Source organism: Sus scrofa, chromosome 1, assembly GCF_000003025.6.
Source record: "Sus scrofa isolate TJ Tabasco breed Duroc chromosome 1, Sscrofa11.1, whole genome shotgun sequence".
In the NCBI taxonomy this organism is placed as follows: domain Eukaryota; kingdom Metazoa; phylum Chordata; class Mammalia; order Artiodactyla; family Suidae; genus Sus; species Sus scrofa.
This window is the reverse complement of record NC_010443.5, coordinates 267,077,417-267,093,957: the sequence shown is the minus strand read 5'-3', so window position 1 is coordinate 267,093,957 and position 16,541 is coordinate 267,077,417. Positions and strand designations below refer to the sequence as shown.

General features: G+C 54.4%; 1 protein-coding gene across 2 annotated transcripts in view; it reads right to left on the bottom strand.

Annotated features, from left to right (window-relative positions):
• MVB12B (multivesicular body subunit 12B) overlaps nt 1-16,541 on the bottom strand; it is a 172,332-nt gene that overhangs the window by 11,833 nt on the left and 143,958 nt on the right. For both annotated transcript variants that reach the window (XM_021068965.1, XM_021068968.1), the window contains exons 8-9: nt 14,237-14,292; nt 11,584-11,643 (exon numbers count right to left, since the gene is read on the bottom strand). In XM_021068965.1, coding sequence (XP_020924624.1) covers nt 11,584-11,643; nt 14,237-14,292 — 116 coding nt within the window. The remainder of the gene's footprint in view (nt 1-11,583; nt 11,644-14,236; nt 14,293-16,541) is intronic.

The window sequence follows — 16,541 nt, the reverse complement described above, 5'->3', positions numbered from 1 at the left end:
GGGCTCCATGTCCTCCCATCTGCCTCCAGGGGAGCCAAGGGGCAGGGGCCACTGCGAGGAGCAGGCCCTGAGAGGCCCCGCGGGGCCCGGTCCCTGTGTGCTGGGAGAGCTAGGAAAAGGCCACGGAGCACCAGAGGGGAAGGGGCGGGCCCGAGGCGGGGAGGCTCGGCGCTGTCTCCTCTCTTCCCGTGGGGGGTGCTCATTTTGAACCTGGATTATGTTCCACAGAGACCCCCGCAAAACTGGCAAAAGGGGAGGCCCAGGGCAACAAGCCCACAGCAGGGCTCTACCCACGGCAGGGCTGTCACGTGCAGCCCGGGGCTCAGGGGACCCGGAGCAGGGCTGTCGCCTGCAGCCTGGGGCTCAAGGGAATGTGGGAAGCCAGGACCAGCCCCCAGAGCTGGGAGATTCGAGGTTCCCCCTCACTTGCTGAGAGCCCACAGCTGGGCCTGGAGGTAGAGTTCCCGCATCACTGCCCACAAGCCCTGTGTCACTATAAGGGGGCAGGAGGGGCAGGGGCTGCCGGGTCCCAAGTCAGGATGCAGGGCCAGAGTCTTCACACCCTCTGAGGCTGATACCATTGCCCTTCCCATGACAGGTTAGGAAACGGGGCTCAGAGAAGGGAGGGGCCTGACCGAGGCCACAGGGTGGGGACACAGGCGGGTCCCACGAGCCCATGGAGGGGTCGGAGCTGCACCTGCGAGCCTTTCAGGCAGCCGCTGTTTTCCCCCGACTTCCCCATTGGGCTCCACAGCCCTAACCCGAGTGCAGCAACCCTGGAGTCAGCAGCCCTGAGCCCCTCTGAGACCCACCTGCTCCAGGAGCAGGGACCACGTCTGTGTGGGCACAGCGCCCGGCAGGGATGCCCAATGAATGAGTGACCATGCCCATGCAGCCCTTGTGCCACCAGCTCCCTTCCATCACCCTCACCAGCACCCCTCTCTCCCTCTCTGCTCCTGCCCTGAGCCTGGGACTCCCGGGAGTGGACGGCAACACCCCGTGGCACCCCACCCGGCCTGCCTCCCGGGTTCCGTGCCGGGAGAGCCTCCATGGACATCATGGGTTCAGAAGCACCTCCACCTAGGATCTGACGGGGCATCAGGGAGCGTGAAGTGACTCAGGCCTTCACCCCGTGAAGCCCCAGTCTCCTCCAGCGGATCTCTGCACAGACCCTTCCCACACACGGCTTCTCCAAGCTCCCCTCCCTCTTCTGGCCAAGGCACCTTTGCACCTTACTGGGTGCTGCTCCCTCTGGGATATTCTGCGCCCCCTACCCCCTGGGGGATTAACCAGTAACCTCCAGGGCCTCACACCACTTTCCATCCCCCTAAAGCGCGAGGTCGGGATGGGGTCTTGGCCATAGCTGTGGCCCCAGAGCCTGGTAGAGGTTGTGGCCCAGAATAAATGAATGAATGAATGATGGATGGATGGAGGGTACAGGACAGGGGTGGATGGGCAGACAGGTAAACGGGTAAAGGACAGAAGACAGCTAGCCTAGGGACTCAGTTCCCAGGCGGGGGGAGGTCACTCTGGGTTTCTGTCCTTTGTGAAAGCAGCCATGGGTCTTCCGAATTCCCACAGCCTTCCAAGCATGATGGTGTGATGGCCCCTATCTCGTGGGATTTAATTCACGGAGGAAAAGGGCTGATCCCAGGGCTTGTCCACATCACTCCTGTGAATGGTGCAACCAGAATTTTGTGATTTGTGGGTTTTTTTTTTTTTTTGTCTTTTTGGTTTTTAGCGCCGCACCCGCAGCATATGGAGGTTCCCAGGCTGGGAGTCCATTCGGGACTGTAGCTGCCGGCCTACATCACAGCCACAGCCACACGGAATCTGAGCTGTGTCTGTGACCTAACCACATGGCAACGCTCAGATCCTTAACCCACTGAGCGAGGCCAGGGATCAAACCCACATCCTCATGGATGCTAGCTGGGTTTGTTAACCGCTGAGCCATGATGGGAACTCCTGTGTGTGTATTTCCATGCACAGACACGTGTGCATGGAAATACACACGTGTGGTGTTTATATAGTTATAAACAGAGAAGTTGAGGCTCTGCATAAAACACCAATATTTTCCAGATTTTGTAAAAAAAAAAGGGGGGGGTTTATGGCGATTCTGGACCTTCATTCTTGCACAGCAACCATTAGCCTCACACAGGTGAACGGAGGATGCTTGCTTTAGAGAGACACGTGCTTTCCAGTTTGCCGCAGTCCCCACCCCTCCCTATGAACTGCCCCGAGTGTCAACTGCCATTTTATCACTGGGCTCTATCTTGGCTACATGTGTGGGGCTAATGGGGATGAAGTAAGCAAGAAAGCGGGACATTTCCTGTAACCCAGGAAAATGAAAGACAGACCGAGAAGGTCACACATTTTAAGGAAAAAGGTGGGAAACACACTTTGCGGGGAAACTGAGGATTGCTGCGTGCTTAAGAAAAACACAAAATGAGTTCTGCTTTTCCTGGCTGCTCCCTAACGGCGGGGCCGGCAGGCCCAGTGCACACCTTGGGGGTCCAGCTGGTGACTCCTGTGTGGGGGCTCTGGGTGGGGCCGGGCACAGATGGATGCCCTTGCCTCTGAAGGAAGGCTGTTTCTGTGTCTGCAAACAGCCCCGGGGACTGTCCCTCTGGGCATTTGTATTTTCTGCCTCCTGGGTTAATTGTGGAAAATGTCTGAGACAACACTGCTTTCTGGCACCGATCTGAGGGAAAAGGAGAAGCTACGGGGTCACGCTGGGAAGGTGCCCGCCCCAGGCTTCATGCTCACTTTTCACCTACACGGCAGGTAAACTTCTAATTCTGGGGGTATTACTTGAAAACTCGGGAGAGGGGGTGAGAGTTCCCCAAACCATAATAAAAGGACAGAAAAACCCTTTTCTGATGGATTCTCAAAGGACCGAACATTCATCTTGACCCTGATTTTGCACGAGCCAGGTGCAGATACACCTTACGATGGTACCCGGGCAGGTAATGTGTCTGCCGGTCACCCCTCTGCTCCATCTTCCTTCCAGGGGCTCAGCCTGGCCCTCCCATTGACGTGACGAATGCCCTGGGCCACTGCGGAGCAATCTGGGCGGCGGCTACTTGGCTGACAACGCGTGGCCAACAGAACCAAAGCGGGAAAGAGGGTGGTGGGGGAGGGGGACCCTGAGACGCAGAATTAGGCACTCTATTAATATAATCGACCATATTAATATGCCCGCGGAGAAGAAAAAATGATTATCTCAATGGATGATTAAAAGACATTTATCAAAAGCCACCATCTAATCCTGATAAAAACATTTAGGAAAATAGGAATTGATTGCTAATTTTTTAACATGATAAAAAAAAAAAAAGGTATGTCTATATATAGCAGGCCAAAATGCAGCATTACGGGTTAGTACTGAAATTAGAAACTTCCGCTCAGACAAGGAGCGGTGACCCGACGGTGCCGCGATGCCAGGTGGGGGCACAGGATGGGGTGCAGGAGAAGGTAGCTTCAGCGTTTGCAGACAACAGAGCCACTGGCCTGGGAAACCGAAGAAGAACAGCTGAAGAACCATCAGAAACAATGCAAGGAGTCCGTGAGAGAGCCAGCCCCCAAAGGTAAATGCCAAGGTCCACGGCTTCTTGAAATAAAAGTGACAGAAGACAAAATGGAAGAGAAGATCTATTCGCAAGAGCCGCAGAGACACCCAACGCCGAGAAGAACCTCAAAAGCAGTGGGCAGGCTCTCCAGAGAACGGCCTTCCCCTCGGCTGGGCCTCTGCTGCTGCCCAGCGCCCTGCTCGGCTGAGCCTGGGGGCAGACTTTTCTCCGAAAAGGCTCACCCATCCTCCACTAGCCTCTAAGCCCAGGGCAGTTACAAGGAACATCTAGAATGGTGTTTCTCCCCTGCCCCCGAAAAGATGCAAAAGTTCAGCTGGAAGAATAATCATGTGATTATAATTAGGAAAATGTGGGGGCGGGGAGACGGGCGCGCTAACTTTATCACAGACCAAAGCTCAGCATAAAGTTGGAGTTCCCGCCGTGGCGCGGCGGAAAGCAATCCGACCAGGAACCATGAGGTTGCAGGTTTGATCCCTGGCCTCGCACAGCGGGTTAAGGATCCGGCATTGCCGTGAGCTGTGGTGTAGGTTGCAGAAGCGGCTTGGATCTGGTGTTGCTGTGGCTGTGGCTGTGGTGGAGGCCGGAGGCTACGGCTCCGATTCCACCCCTAGCCTGGGAACCTCCATATGCCACGGGTGTGGCCCTAAAAAGAGGGAAAAAAAAAAAGTTTATCATAAAGCAATCAGATTCAAAGCAGTGTGGCCACCATGTAAAAAAAAGCACTGAACAAGAAAAACGTCCACCGATCCACTTACAGATAGAACAGTATGATAAAGACAGCACTTAAAACTCACTGGAGAAGTCAACAGTGTTAAGAAAACTGGCAAACACTTAGGACAAACTAAAGCTGGTTCTGGTTCTTAAGCTCTGAGTAAATTTCAGACGGATTAGGCAGTTGAAAAGTATTTAATATTTTAATATATTAAAATACAAAAGGGGATGAGAAAATAGGGGTGAGCATTTTTGTCATCTTCTAAGTATGACATGAAGCCCCAAATAAAACATGGAAACAAAGCCAAAATTGCCCATGAAAAATTACCAACGACCGTATGGCAGAACATATCACTAAGAAGGTGAAAAGCCATTGGTTAAAGTGTGTGTGTGTGTACACACACATGACAGAAAGAAGGCTGTTATAAAGAATTCAGAAATGAATGAAAAAAGTTAAGCTCATAGAAAAAAATGGGCCAAGGCCAAAACAGAAGAGATTCGCGCAAGAAATACAAATGGCCAAGGAACATGTGAAAAGACGTCCACCTTTAAATGCCAGAGATGCTTAGCGATAGTGAGGTGGTGGAGACAGGTACCCCTGCCACACCACAGGCGGGGGGTGCGGGCGGTTTGAATGGGCTTTTGCTCTTTTGAGACAGAATGGGACCATCATGCATTCCTCTGGAGACAGACCCAGGGGAGCAAAGACGAGGAAATATACTGCAGTGGTGTGATTGTGAGTAATTGGAAACAACTCAAAAGTCAATCCACAGTGGATTTTGGAATAAATTATGCCCTGATCATAAAAGGGAAGCACATGTAGTCATTAAAAAGAACGAGGTAGATCTGCGTGAAATGACGAGGGAGGCTGTGCAAGATATACTGGTCTGGGCGAAAGCGGGACACAGCGTATTCTGTCCGGTGTTGAAGCTCGGTGATGCTTGTTTGTATGTGTGTGGGTGTCTCCCGGGGTCGGGGGAGCAGGGGGATCACGGGAGCCTCTCGTCTCTTCCACATTTCTGTAATATCTGCATCTTAACACACATGTGCAAAACACTAAATCGATTCTGACTGGCAGGGTAGCTGCTTAGGATGATCAACTGCCCACGACATCTGCCACAATTTATGGGAAGAGAACTAATCTTATCTGTGGCATCAAACAGTAGTTCCCAAGCTGCAGTCAGGTTCCTGAAAAGTCCCTGGAGCGGAGGTCCCCAAGCTGCTTCCCACCTTTCAGAAGAAGCTTTCCATTAAACTAGTTCATTGGGTTTCTTTGTTTCTGGCTGGGATTTTCTCACCTTAGTGTGAAAGCTCCAGGAGAATTTGGGAGTAGCTCTGTCATTGAGCAATATAAAAAAGGGGAGCAGACCACGTGAACTTCTAATCAATTAACTGTTGTTATAAATTTATAAATGAAGCAGGCAAATTTCTTTCCTAAAACATATCAGCTTCCTGACTGAAAAGAGAAAAAAAAAAAAAAAAAAAAAAAAAAAACGAGGATGCTGGGTGATGAAATGTTCAATCTCACAGAGACGCTGCCTTATTTCCTGCTGCAGTTTATGGCCTGACCACTAGATGGTGCAAGGGGATCACAGATTTTGCAACATCTCCCTCCACAAAATGCTTTTAACATTAAAGCACAATGAAAGCTTTCCCAAAAGTCGAAAGAATGAACAATTGTGCTGGGATATGAACATTTTGCTTTTATAAAATTGGGACGCTGCCATTTCATTACTGACTCAAAACTCTTCTGCCTCACTTTCTTCCCGCTTATGCAGGTCCCAAATCTAATCTCACATTCTGGAAGGGCCTGCAGAATCCCCTGCAAAGTGCATGACCACAAGTTGGATTCAAAAATTCTTTTTACCTCGCGATGCCAAATGTGTTTCCATTAATTTCACCTCAATGCCGTGACGTAAACGCTAGTGGAATCAGCCCCAAGCTAAATAAGCAATAAGCCCCATTTTTCAACACACAAACACATAAAGATGTCAGCTCAAACTGTTTACTAATTAACACTTAAAAAGACACAAATTAGATATGCGTGGCTAAGAGCAATTATAATCAAGACGAATTTCTCTAGTCATTTGGGAACTGAAAAAAATGCCTAATTGCTGGAACCAATGTTTTAAAAACTGAAATCACGCCAGTTAGCAAATATGTTCATTTAAAGAACATTCCACGTGACTACACTCTTGAGGATTGACTACAAACATGAGAACAAGGAAAATATTTAGGTATAAAATTAAAATTTTAAGCTCCTTTAGATTTATAACTTCTTCATTAAATACATCTGCAAACAGCAGCCCATAAAAACCTGTAGCAATTAAGTGGTTAAATGGACTGCCTCCCTTGTCAATTTTCAGGGAGTGATTAATATTAGATCGTCCCTTTACTAATTAGACTCTCCCTGTCTTGCAGCCTTAAAGTCGAGTGAAAATGGAGGCTCTCTGCTCTACCAGGAGGTGCGGTGGGCTGACGACACCCCCGTGGCCACGTTTTTGAGTTGTGGTGCCCCCGGAAGGGAGGGTGAGCTCTGTGGTTTTCCACGGGAGGCGGCGGCAGTGGGGAAAGGGCTGGATTGCCGTTGGCGCCAGGTCCTGAGAGGCTTGCAGGGCTGTGCATGCAGCAGGGAATCCACAGGAGGCCCTGTCTCCTGGCCACCATTCATGAGACAAGGGGAGAGCCGTCTGTGAGGGTGGGTGGGCCTCGGGGGAGGGTGGGGTCCTGGGCAGGGACAGGGGATAAACGGGAGAGGTGCCTGAGACACGGGAATTATTTTCGAAGCTGCTGCCCGAACTGAGGAGCTGGGGAGCTCCCACCCCGGCTGCGATGGGGCATCCATCAGATGGAGAAATGGGGCGACTGCTTACAAGGGAAATAAAGAGCGGCAGAGACGGGGGATATTTATATGCCCATCTTCTCACTCCGAGAGAAGATGCTTCATCACAGGGGTCGGCTGTGAAATTACACTTTCCCTGACTCTCAAACAGAGAGAAGCTTTTGTTTGGGCGACGGGGAGGACAATAAGGGCCTTGCTGGACCCAGTCCTCCGGGGCTTCCATCACCCTCCCGCACAGCCACCACACGGCTGCTGCCCAGGGTGAGGCGGGCAGGTCAGGGCCAGGAAACCCCCCCCCCCCCCCCGTTTTGCTGCCCACAGCTGCCACTAGCGTCCCTGTCCCTCCCGTGCTGAGAAGAGATGAGCAAAAACTCACATTTTGCCTTGGGGCACTGACACGGCAAAGCCCCTGCTCTGAGTGGTGGGTGGACATGGATGGCACGGACATGGCTGCTGCAGGACGGGGGCCAGGAAGGAAGGAGGCTGCGGCCGCCAGCGGGAACCAGGGGAGTGACAGCTTTCAAAGTAGAAATCTGTTTAACCTCAGCTTTGTTCACGACAGCCCACACCACCTGGGGGCATTTAAAGACTCCCTGCCCCCCACAATCTTGCCCTCCTTGGGGGTCTTTCATGAAATGTTCCCAGGCGCTGCACATACCACAACTGCTACCGCCCCCAGAGGGCGACAGCACGGCTGCTGGACCAGTGCTCCAGCCAGGGTGGGGTCCTCAGGGCCTGCCCTCCAACCTGGGGAGGGGGAAGCCGGGGGACTTGACCCAGGGTCCAACCTAGGTGGCAGACTTGACATGCTGCCCTGGGGGACTGGACTCGAAATCCGGGTCCCCTCTACTACATCACGTTGCTGCCGCCGTCCACACCGTCCGCCAATGTCCCTGCAGACACCGCCGTCTACACACCCGCATGGAGGTGCTCGGGTCCACACCACCTCCCTGCCGGCGGGGCTGAGCGTCACGCTCTCCCTTGAATGCAATAGATTGCGGGGGGCGGAGGGGGGGGCTGGAGGTGCACTGCCACCCACTGGGGTGACACCTCATCTCTCTACATCTCTTGGGCGTGGCAGCCTGGGGTCCATGGTGGGTCCCTGCTGTGCTGGGGGGCACCTGGAACAGTGCTCCCAGGCTGGCTGGTGTCTCCTCTGGTCCCTTATCACCAAGCTCAAGGCTGAGAGGGTGATGGGGCTAGATTGTGGGGTGACCTGTCTCCGAGGCCAAATGACAGTGACAGGGCCAAGGCTTAAATGCAGAAGCATCCCTCAGGCAGGGCAGGGAAGAACAGTTGAAGTTGGCAGGAGGGCAAACCCATGCTGGTCCCGGATGGGGGCAGTGTGTCGCCTTCAGGGCTGCAAACTTCTACTTCCTTTTCTGCCAGTGGCCCGCCCGAGCCCAGGTGTCTGCCCTAAGCGGGGGCTGACAACACCCCCTGGAGGGCCGGGAGGGACAAGGGAGGGGAGTGCCTGCCCAGCACCAAGCAGCACCGACAGACGCTGGGCTCTCCCCACTGCCTGGGCAAGGGGGCCAGTGCTGGTCACGGTCAGCCCTGAACCCAAATGCGGGCTCCTGCCTTCCTGGGGGAGGGAGCCTGGCTTGACTGTGTAAACATGAGTGAAACCGATCCCCCAGCCGGGCGCCCCCTGCCTCCAGGCCGCTCCCCAAGCACATGCCCCCCCCCCCAAGGGAGCCAGACTGGCTGGGAATGGGCAGGGGCACAACCATCCCGACCAAGGGGACCTCGAGCTGCTCAGGGCCAAGCCAGCGGAGCCCGAGTGTGGGGCCGGGGGCGCGGGCACAGCTTCTCCTCAGCCTCCAGTTCAGTGGCTAAAAGGAACAGGTTCCGGTTTAGCGCTGAAGAAAATTCCCTGACGTTGCTGCCCAAGAAGGAGCCCGTTCACCCAAGTGTGTGGATGTCAACGTCCTAATCAGCGCTGCACGCACGCGGGTGGTTGCGGTAAGGCGACTTCCAAATCCTCAGCGGAAGCAAAACACTCCACGGCATCGCCCACGGCGGGGATACTTGTGATGGTTGCAACTGTCTCCTCGTTTCTAACACCCCCCCCCCCAACCCTCGCCCTGGTTTCCCTAATTTCTTTCAACAGAGAACACAGATGTGTGTTGTTTTTTTGGCTTTTTGCCTTTTCTAGGGCCGCTCCTGTGGCATGTGGAGGTTCCCAGGCTAGGGGTCGAATAGGAGCTGTAACCACTGTCCTACACCACAGCTCACAGCAATGCTGGATCCTTAACCCACTGAGCAAGGCCAGGGACCGAACCCACAACCTCATGGTTCCTAGTTGGATTCGTTAACCACTGCACCAAGACGGGAACTCCCAGACATGTGTTTTTAACCCATCACTGAAAACACAGAAGCCAGCCAGGCTTGGTCACCACCCGCGAGAGGGCAGCGCTCAGGCTGCAGTGGGACAGGCTGACACTGGCTCTGCTTCCCGTGGACCAGAACAGTGGGAACCATGACCATGGCCATGACAGCAGCCGTGATAACGGGCCAGCAGTAGCCCTGCCTGGCAGGTGCTGTTCTAAGCCGTTCCCGTGACTGTCTCAGTCCAACCATCAATGCTACAGGATGTTTTAACGACTGCTTTGACTTTACAGAGAGGACACTGAGGCACAGAGAGGTTAAGAGGAAGAGCTGAGGCTCTGCGCAGAGCGCCTGACACCAAGGCGACGTATTTCAACCAGACACATTTTCAGCCCTTCAGTGGGGAAGAGAATTAAGAGAATTGAAGGTGGCTCTACACAGGGGCTCTCTCCTATGTCATGAAGGCCCAGTGGGGGTCAGAACTCAGGTGAGGGGCCTCCCGGTACTGGTGCTCAGACCAGCGCCTGGGGGCAGGGAGCTACCGGAGGGCATGTGGGGTACAACACGCCGGGTAGCGATCTTGGGCAAATTTCTTCACGTCTCAGCCTCAATCCCTGCCCCACCAAATGGGGAGGAACGATGCCCCCTGGTCAGCGTGGGGTGAGAATCAGCGATGATGAAGCTGATGTCAAGCCCAGGCCCAGAGCCGAGCGCGTAGCAGGTGCTTAATAAACGGGGCTATGGACGGTTTCAGCCTGGGAGGGTGGGAGGTGAGAAGGGGTGACTCTCTCACGGCTGCCCTGTCTCTGGCACTCACACCACCGCCACAGCCATGGGTGCTTGCCGTCTGCGGCTCTGTGCTCATCTGTCCATTTCGTAGTCACAGGATAGGTTCCACTGTAACCCCAGCTTTAAGCGGGGGAGGGGGGTGACCCACCCCTCAAGTCCACGTGACCATGTTCATCCTGAAAGGTCACAGGTCGTGCCCCCGCTTCACTGCCCGCAGCCGGAGCAGGCCCTGCCAAGGCCTTCCCTGCACACTCGCTGGTGCCTCCCCACCCGGGAGCCCCACGCGAAGGCGGTCCGGGAGCAGGGCGGCCACGAGCCGTCCCGGCCACCTTCCTTCTGAGCAGGGCTGATGCGAACTCCGTGCACATGCACATGTCTGAGGTGGTGCCCAGACTTTTCCCCCTCAGTTTACTCACTCCCCCAAATCTACAGATGACAGTCAGGTTGGTTTTCATGATTTACTGAAAAGTCAAAGACAAAGGGGGACTTTTTTGTCTTGTTTTTGCTATGACAGGTCTAGAAATTTGTTGTACTACATTGATTCAATTTTGCTTGATTTCAGCCATCTTTCAATAATGCAACCGGCTTCTGCTGGCTGGGTATACAGGAGAAAACCCAGAGGAACTGAGAATATTGAAATGGTTCTACCATTTCCATCTTTGAGACAAATGTGCCTCTCAGAGGAGAGCTGGCTGCAAGCATGTGACGGCTTAACAACCGTCTATACATAAAAGACGACACACACGCTAACGCTGTCTTATGAAAGCGGGGAAAACACTGCCGATCTGACCTCCAGTTTGATTCCATTATTTCAACTCTCTTTCTTCCGAGTTGTCACATGCACTTCAATCTTGGATTTCTTTCTTTTTTATTAGGAAAACATCCAAACTCTTTCGAGCCAGGCTGCCAGTGGGGTTTGCCTTATCAAGCGCAGCAGAATGTGTCCTGATCCTGTCTCTAAGTCATGAAGCAGCTCGGACATTTTCCCAAACCCGCCTGGTGGCAAATAATAAAACAGAAGGAGGAAAAGCCAAGTCTGTGCCCACCTCTGCCCCCTACCTTCCCGAAGATGAGATATTTTCTTAAAAAAAGAAGCAGAACGGATTGTTCTGTCATGTAAAACCTTCTGACTTATTACTTGAAGTCATAAACACATTAAAAGTGAGTTTCTTTTCTAAGAAATAAATTTGAGGGCAATGAAAGTGCCTTTCTCCGAGGATCACCCCACACCCAGGACCCTCCTGTTCCTGGAACAGACCCCCAACAGGGCTGAGCGTGCACTGGCCAGACCCCGCCTGCCCCCACCCTGGGCAGCTTGCTCACCTCTTTTTCAATTTCTGCCAGAGATTTGATGGTGATTCCCAAGAGATCAAAGGGCTGCATCTGAAAATACAAATCAAGTCGTCCTTTTAAACGGGTGGAAAATGCTGCCCCACATTTGCTTTTATTTACAATACTTGTGACACTTCAAAAACTTTATGTGATGTAGCGTTTTCTCCACCCCTTTCCCAAGGAAACCATCAGTATGACTCCGCAGTGTTGAGTGAGGGTAAATGGACCAGTAACAGCAGCAGACTCAGAAAACCTAGCTGTCACCGGGGGTCCCTTTTGGCGGGGACCCCTGCTTGGGCACTAGCCTATAGCACCCAGGAGGGTCACGGCTCTCCTGAAAGACCTTGTCACCAATAACTTCTGACTCTCTGCTCTTCCTGCAGCCCTGGGGACAGAGATAGCCAAGGCTTCACCACACCCCTGATGCCACATCTACGTGCTGGGTCAGGGCTCAGAAACTCCAGGAGGCCGGCAGCCAGCCTCTTGCCTGGGACTCCTTGGCATCAGGGAAGGAGCTGGAGGGAATTCCAGGTCTTTGAAAATGCCAAGTGAATGAAATAACTGCCCATCAATTATCATTTGAGAAGTCACTGGTGGTGGAAAATGACAACATTGCATTGTAATGGGTATTTCTATAACTTTGGGCAGGTGAGCAAGCTGCCCAGCCCAAGCGGTTTCTATAACTTTTTCTATTTCTTTGAAAATTCTGGCTTTTCAACAGACACGAAAAATCAAATACACTCAGCAACAAGAATCAGCTGGAGGCCCAGAAAAGCCTAGGCTGAAATGCACGATGAGGTGCAGAGGCAACCCTGTCTCTGAGGTCTCCGTCTGAGTCCCCTCTGGGACCATCTCATTAGCTGTCTGTATTCCCAAGAGGGCATCCAGCCCGGCCTCCTGCAGCCCAGGCCAGCAGCTGGCAGCAGGGGACGGCAGGAGAAATCTGAGTCTCTGACAAAACCTGGGGCCGTCAAGTTCTGAACCGCAGTGCAGAGGCGGGGGCAGAGCTGGAGCCTGAGCCGGGCCGGGCGGTGGGGGTGGGGGGGGTAGAAAAGAGGCCCAAGGACCCGGATGCTAAGTGGGCTCAGGGCCTCCTCCCCATGCAGCAGCAGGTCAATCACTTCTTCTCCAGTTACAAAGCAGCTCGGGCAGGCGGGCCCTCCTGGCCGGGCTGCCGAGAGATTAAAGAGGGACGTGCAGGGGAGCGCTCGGCACTGGGCCTGGCCCGCGTCCGCCTGCCTTGAGTGCTTGCTGAGTCGGCAGAGCCAGGCAGCCGCGTTCGTTGGTTCGTGAGGGCAATCTTGGGATGGGGCCACCGAATTAGGCGCTCAGCCCCTGGGGCTGCTCTGCCAGGAGCCACAAAACAGTTTGGCTTTCTCCTGCTGCCAGCCCGAGTAGCGTGAGCACAGGGCCGCCTGCCCGGCTGCCCGGATCCAGCAGAGGTCCAGCTGTTGTATCATTAGGCTCTAACTGCCCCACTAAACTTTCCCGATTGGAGCCGGTGCGCAGGACAGAACAGCCTCTCCGAGGGAGCGGGTGGGAGAGGTGCCAGCGTCTCCATGGCAACGCGGCCAAGTGGAGTCGACTGAAGTTACTCATGCTCCGCGTGTCACGTCAGGAGCGTTTTTCAAGATTAAGCTGCTTACCAGAAGGGTTCAGAGGAGGCCTATTATATTTCATGAAAATGGAAACTCCAGCGCAGGTCAAATCGCGAGCTGGGTGGTTTTAAGCTGGATCCAAGAAAAACACTGAAGGATTCTTTAGCTGGTGCCCAAACGAGGGCCTTCATGTTTATTAGCTACTCAAAGCAAACTTCTGCAGAAAGGGTTTAAAAACCCCCAGATACAAGTCTACTGAGCCGGCGTGGACCAGGCCTGCACAGCTGAGGGAGGGCCCCTGCCATCCTGGGGCGGGCACAAGAGTGCCAGACGGGGCGCCCCACAGCTGTGTGTGGTGGTTGCAATCCGCTCAAGATCTGGGTTCCGGCCTTTAGGTCCAGCTAGCTCACATGGTCACTGTCACCAGAGATGGCTCGGGGCTCCCACCTGGCCTCGGTTTGCTCACGTGCACCCTGGGGTCGGGGCTGGCCTGCAGTGGGTGGGAGACCCACAGCTGCTGGGCAACCTGCACTAGCAGGCCCAGCCCCACCAAGGAACGCCTGCGGTTTCGAGCAGAGGACGTGGTTACTATGGAATGCAGCACTGACAACGGGAAAGGGGCATAGCTTTCTTTCTGCTGGGCACTGTCATTGTTAAATAAAAAAATAACAGAAATTAGTAAGACAACTTGGAAACAAGAACCCTTACAGCCAGTGAATTTCAGTGCCATTTACAACACGTGAGATGAACAGGCTGCGCTGCGGCTGCGGCCAGTGTGTGTGCTGGTCCGTCTCACTCCTTCCCCACCCTCATCCCTTCTTTCCTTTCACCTCTCAAGCACCTACTATGTGCAACGTTAGCTGAAGGGGCCCAGGAAGCAACATGGCCCACTCCCAGCTCAGGCTGGGGTGGGGAGTCGAACACGAGGGCAGCCGTGATTCGAGCAGGGGGAGGGGCAGGGAGAGGGGGCTGCCCGCACAGTGCTGCACGCTGAGCAGAGCGCCCAGCTGGGGTGGCAGAAGGCGGGGGGCATGTATGAAACTTACACTTTCTGGAACACAGGAAAACTTCTCTGAAATCATAAAAGGCACACCATCCATTGCTGCAAAAGGAGAAAAAAAGAGAGGAAATGGCATTATAGACACGGCTGACGTTCAGGAATGTGAGATACTGACACAGACGTACGCACTGGTCACGGCCCCCGGGTGAGCGGGGCCTCGGCTGATGCGTGCCCGGTACCAGCCCTGCTCCCCGCCACACACCCGGTGAGGGAGGCAGACACCACGCAGAGGCAGAGACAAGAGCTGTCAGAGCAGGTAGGGTCCAGCAGCAGGACAGGGATGCACGAGGGCTGAGGGGGTCAAGGGCATCCAGGTAGGAGGTGAGCAGTGAGGTGTTGGCAAGACAGTCTCTCTGTTGAGGCTGGAATCACAACCCGGCTGTTGGGCCCATGGGGAAGGTCCAGATTGGAGGCAAGAGTGGTTCTGGAGTCAGACAGACTGGGTTAGGACCCCGGCCACGGCTTTGGGTGCCCGGGCTTACATGTGGAGTAGGTGTGAGCCGCATGCGTGGTGCCCAGAGGGGGCCCAGGTGCTCAGCAGGCAGGGCTGCACGGCCCCCAGCGCTGGCTCCTGGTCTTGGGCCCAGTGTCACAGGCTGAATGAAGGCTCACCTATCTGCTGGTTTTAACAGGGCACAGAGTAGGTGGGGGAGATGGGTCCCTAGCACAGAAAAACAGGGAGAAGGGGTCAGTGGTTCAGGTTCTTCTGCAGCCCTGCACACCCACCAGTCCCGGGTCATTGCTGTCAAATCGCGGCCTGGGGATTCCCGTTGTGGCATAGCGGTTAACGAATCCAACTAGGAACCATGAGGTTGCGGGTTCGATCCCTGGCCTCACTCAGTGGGTTAAGGATCCGGTGCTGCCGTGAGCTGTGGTGTAGGTCACAGACGCGGCTCGGATCCCATGTAGCTGTGGCTGTGACGTAGGCCGGCAGCTACAGCTCTGATGAGACCCCTAGCCTGGGAACCTCCATATGCTGCGGGGAATGGTCCCAGAAAAGGCAAAAAGACAAAAAAAAAAAAAATTTGCAGCCTGGAGCCACATGTCATCTCTCAGGATGAACAGAATAAACATTAGCGGCAACCTGGCACCTGGAAGAAGAGGTTGCACAGGACAGAGCATGACTGGGCAGCTGGGTGGGTTGTGGAGATGGCAAAGGGTGCTCCTGGGCCCGGCGCTCTACCCGGCCTAAGCAGAGGCCAAACGTGGCCTCCCTGGTCCCAGCCACTGGCACGGCCTGGTGGCCTCATGCCACAGGTCACGGTTTTCTGGTAACCTGTGGTTACAGGAAGAAATGGAGTGATCAGTTCCCTGCCGCTTCCCCAAACATCGAAAATCGGCCTCTGGCACACATGTGGTGGATAATTTTTTTTTTTTTTTTTTCCAGTCCAAAGAGATAAAAGAGTCACAGACACAGAAAGGAGAAAAGGAAAGAAGAGAAAGTAAGAAATCTGGGGCAGATCCTCTCTGATCAGTAAGATGAGCCAAATGTCTCATTTTATGTTCATAATTTCTGGGAAGAAAAAAATGAAACTTCTCGGGCAAGTCTGAAGACAAAGAAGTAGCACAGCTGGCCCCAGCTGCTGCGCTGGAAGCCTCCCTCCCGCTTGGGAAGGCTGCTTGGCCACTGGGCTCGGACAGAGACGTCCGTGGTCAGAGCCTTCGCATCACGGAGGCCCCTGCGACCTGCCCTCACTGCCTGGAAGGGACCAGCTAAGCCCTGGGGACAGTGGGATACTTCCCCAGAGAGCAGAGGGGACACCCACAGTAAACTCACACAGCACATCACATGTGCAACGACTCCACACGCTCCTTTACAGGTAGGAAAAACCAGCTGTGAAAGACCACGATGCCTTCTAGGAGGGCAGGACCAGGCCCACCTGGGGCCCAAGAGGCCAAGCGCCCCTCCCAGCAGCTGCCACCGTCCACCCAATGTGGCCCTGACTTGTGACCCTGGCACCCTTCCCGACGTCACAGAGGCAGGCAGGCACACAGCACCCACGGCATCTCGGATCAATCGCAGAGTGGGGGCTGGCGCCACACAGGCGGCAAGGGGGTGGCCAGTCCTCGGCCCTTCCGTGAGATACACCTGTGATCTCTGAGACCACACCTGCGTCTTCCACACCAGGGCCTCTCACGGCTCCGACACCACCACGCCCTCCCCGAGCATCTAGCTGCCCTTCTATGACTCCTTTTCATCAGACCTACTGGCCAGGAGGTGGGCGTGCGCACAAACAGCCCCCACACTGCCTTCTGGAACCGGCTCCTTCCCGGCCCCCCTGCTCTCCATC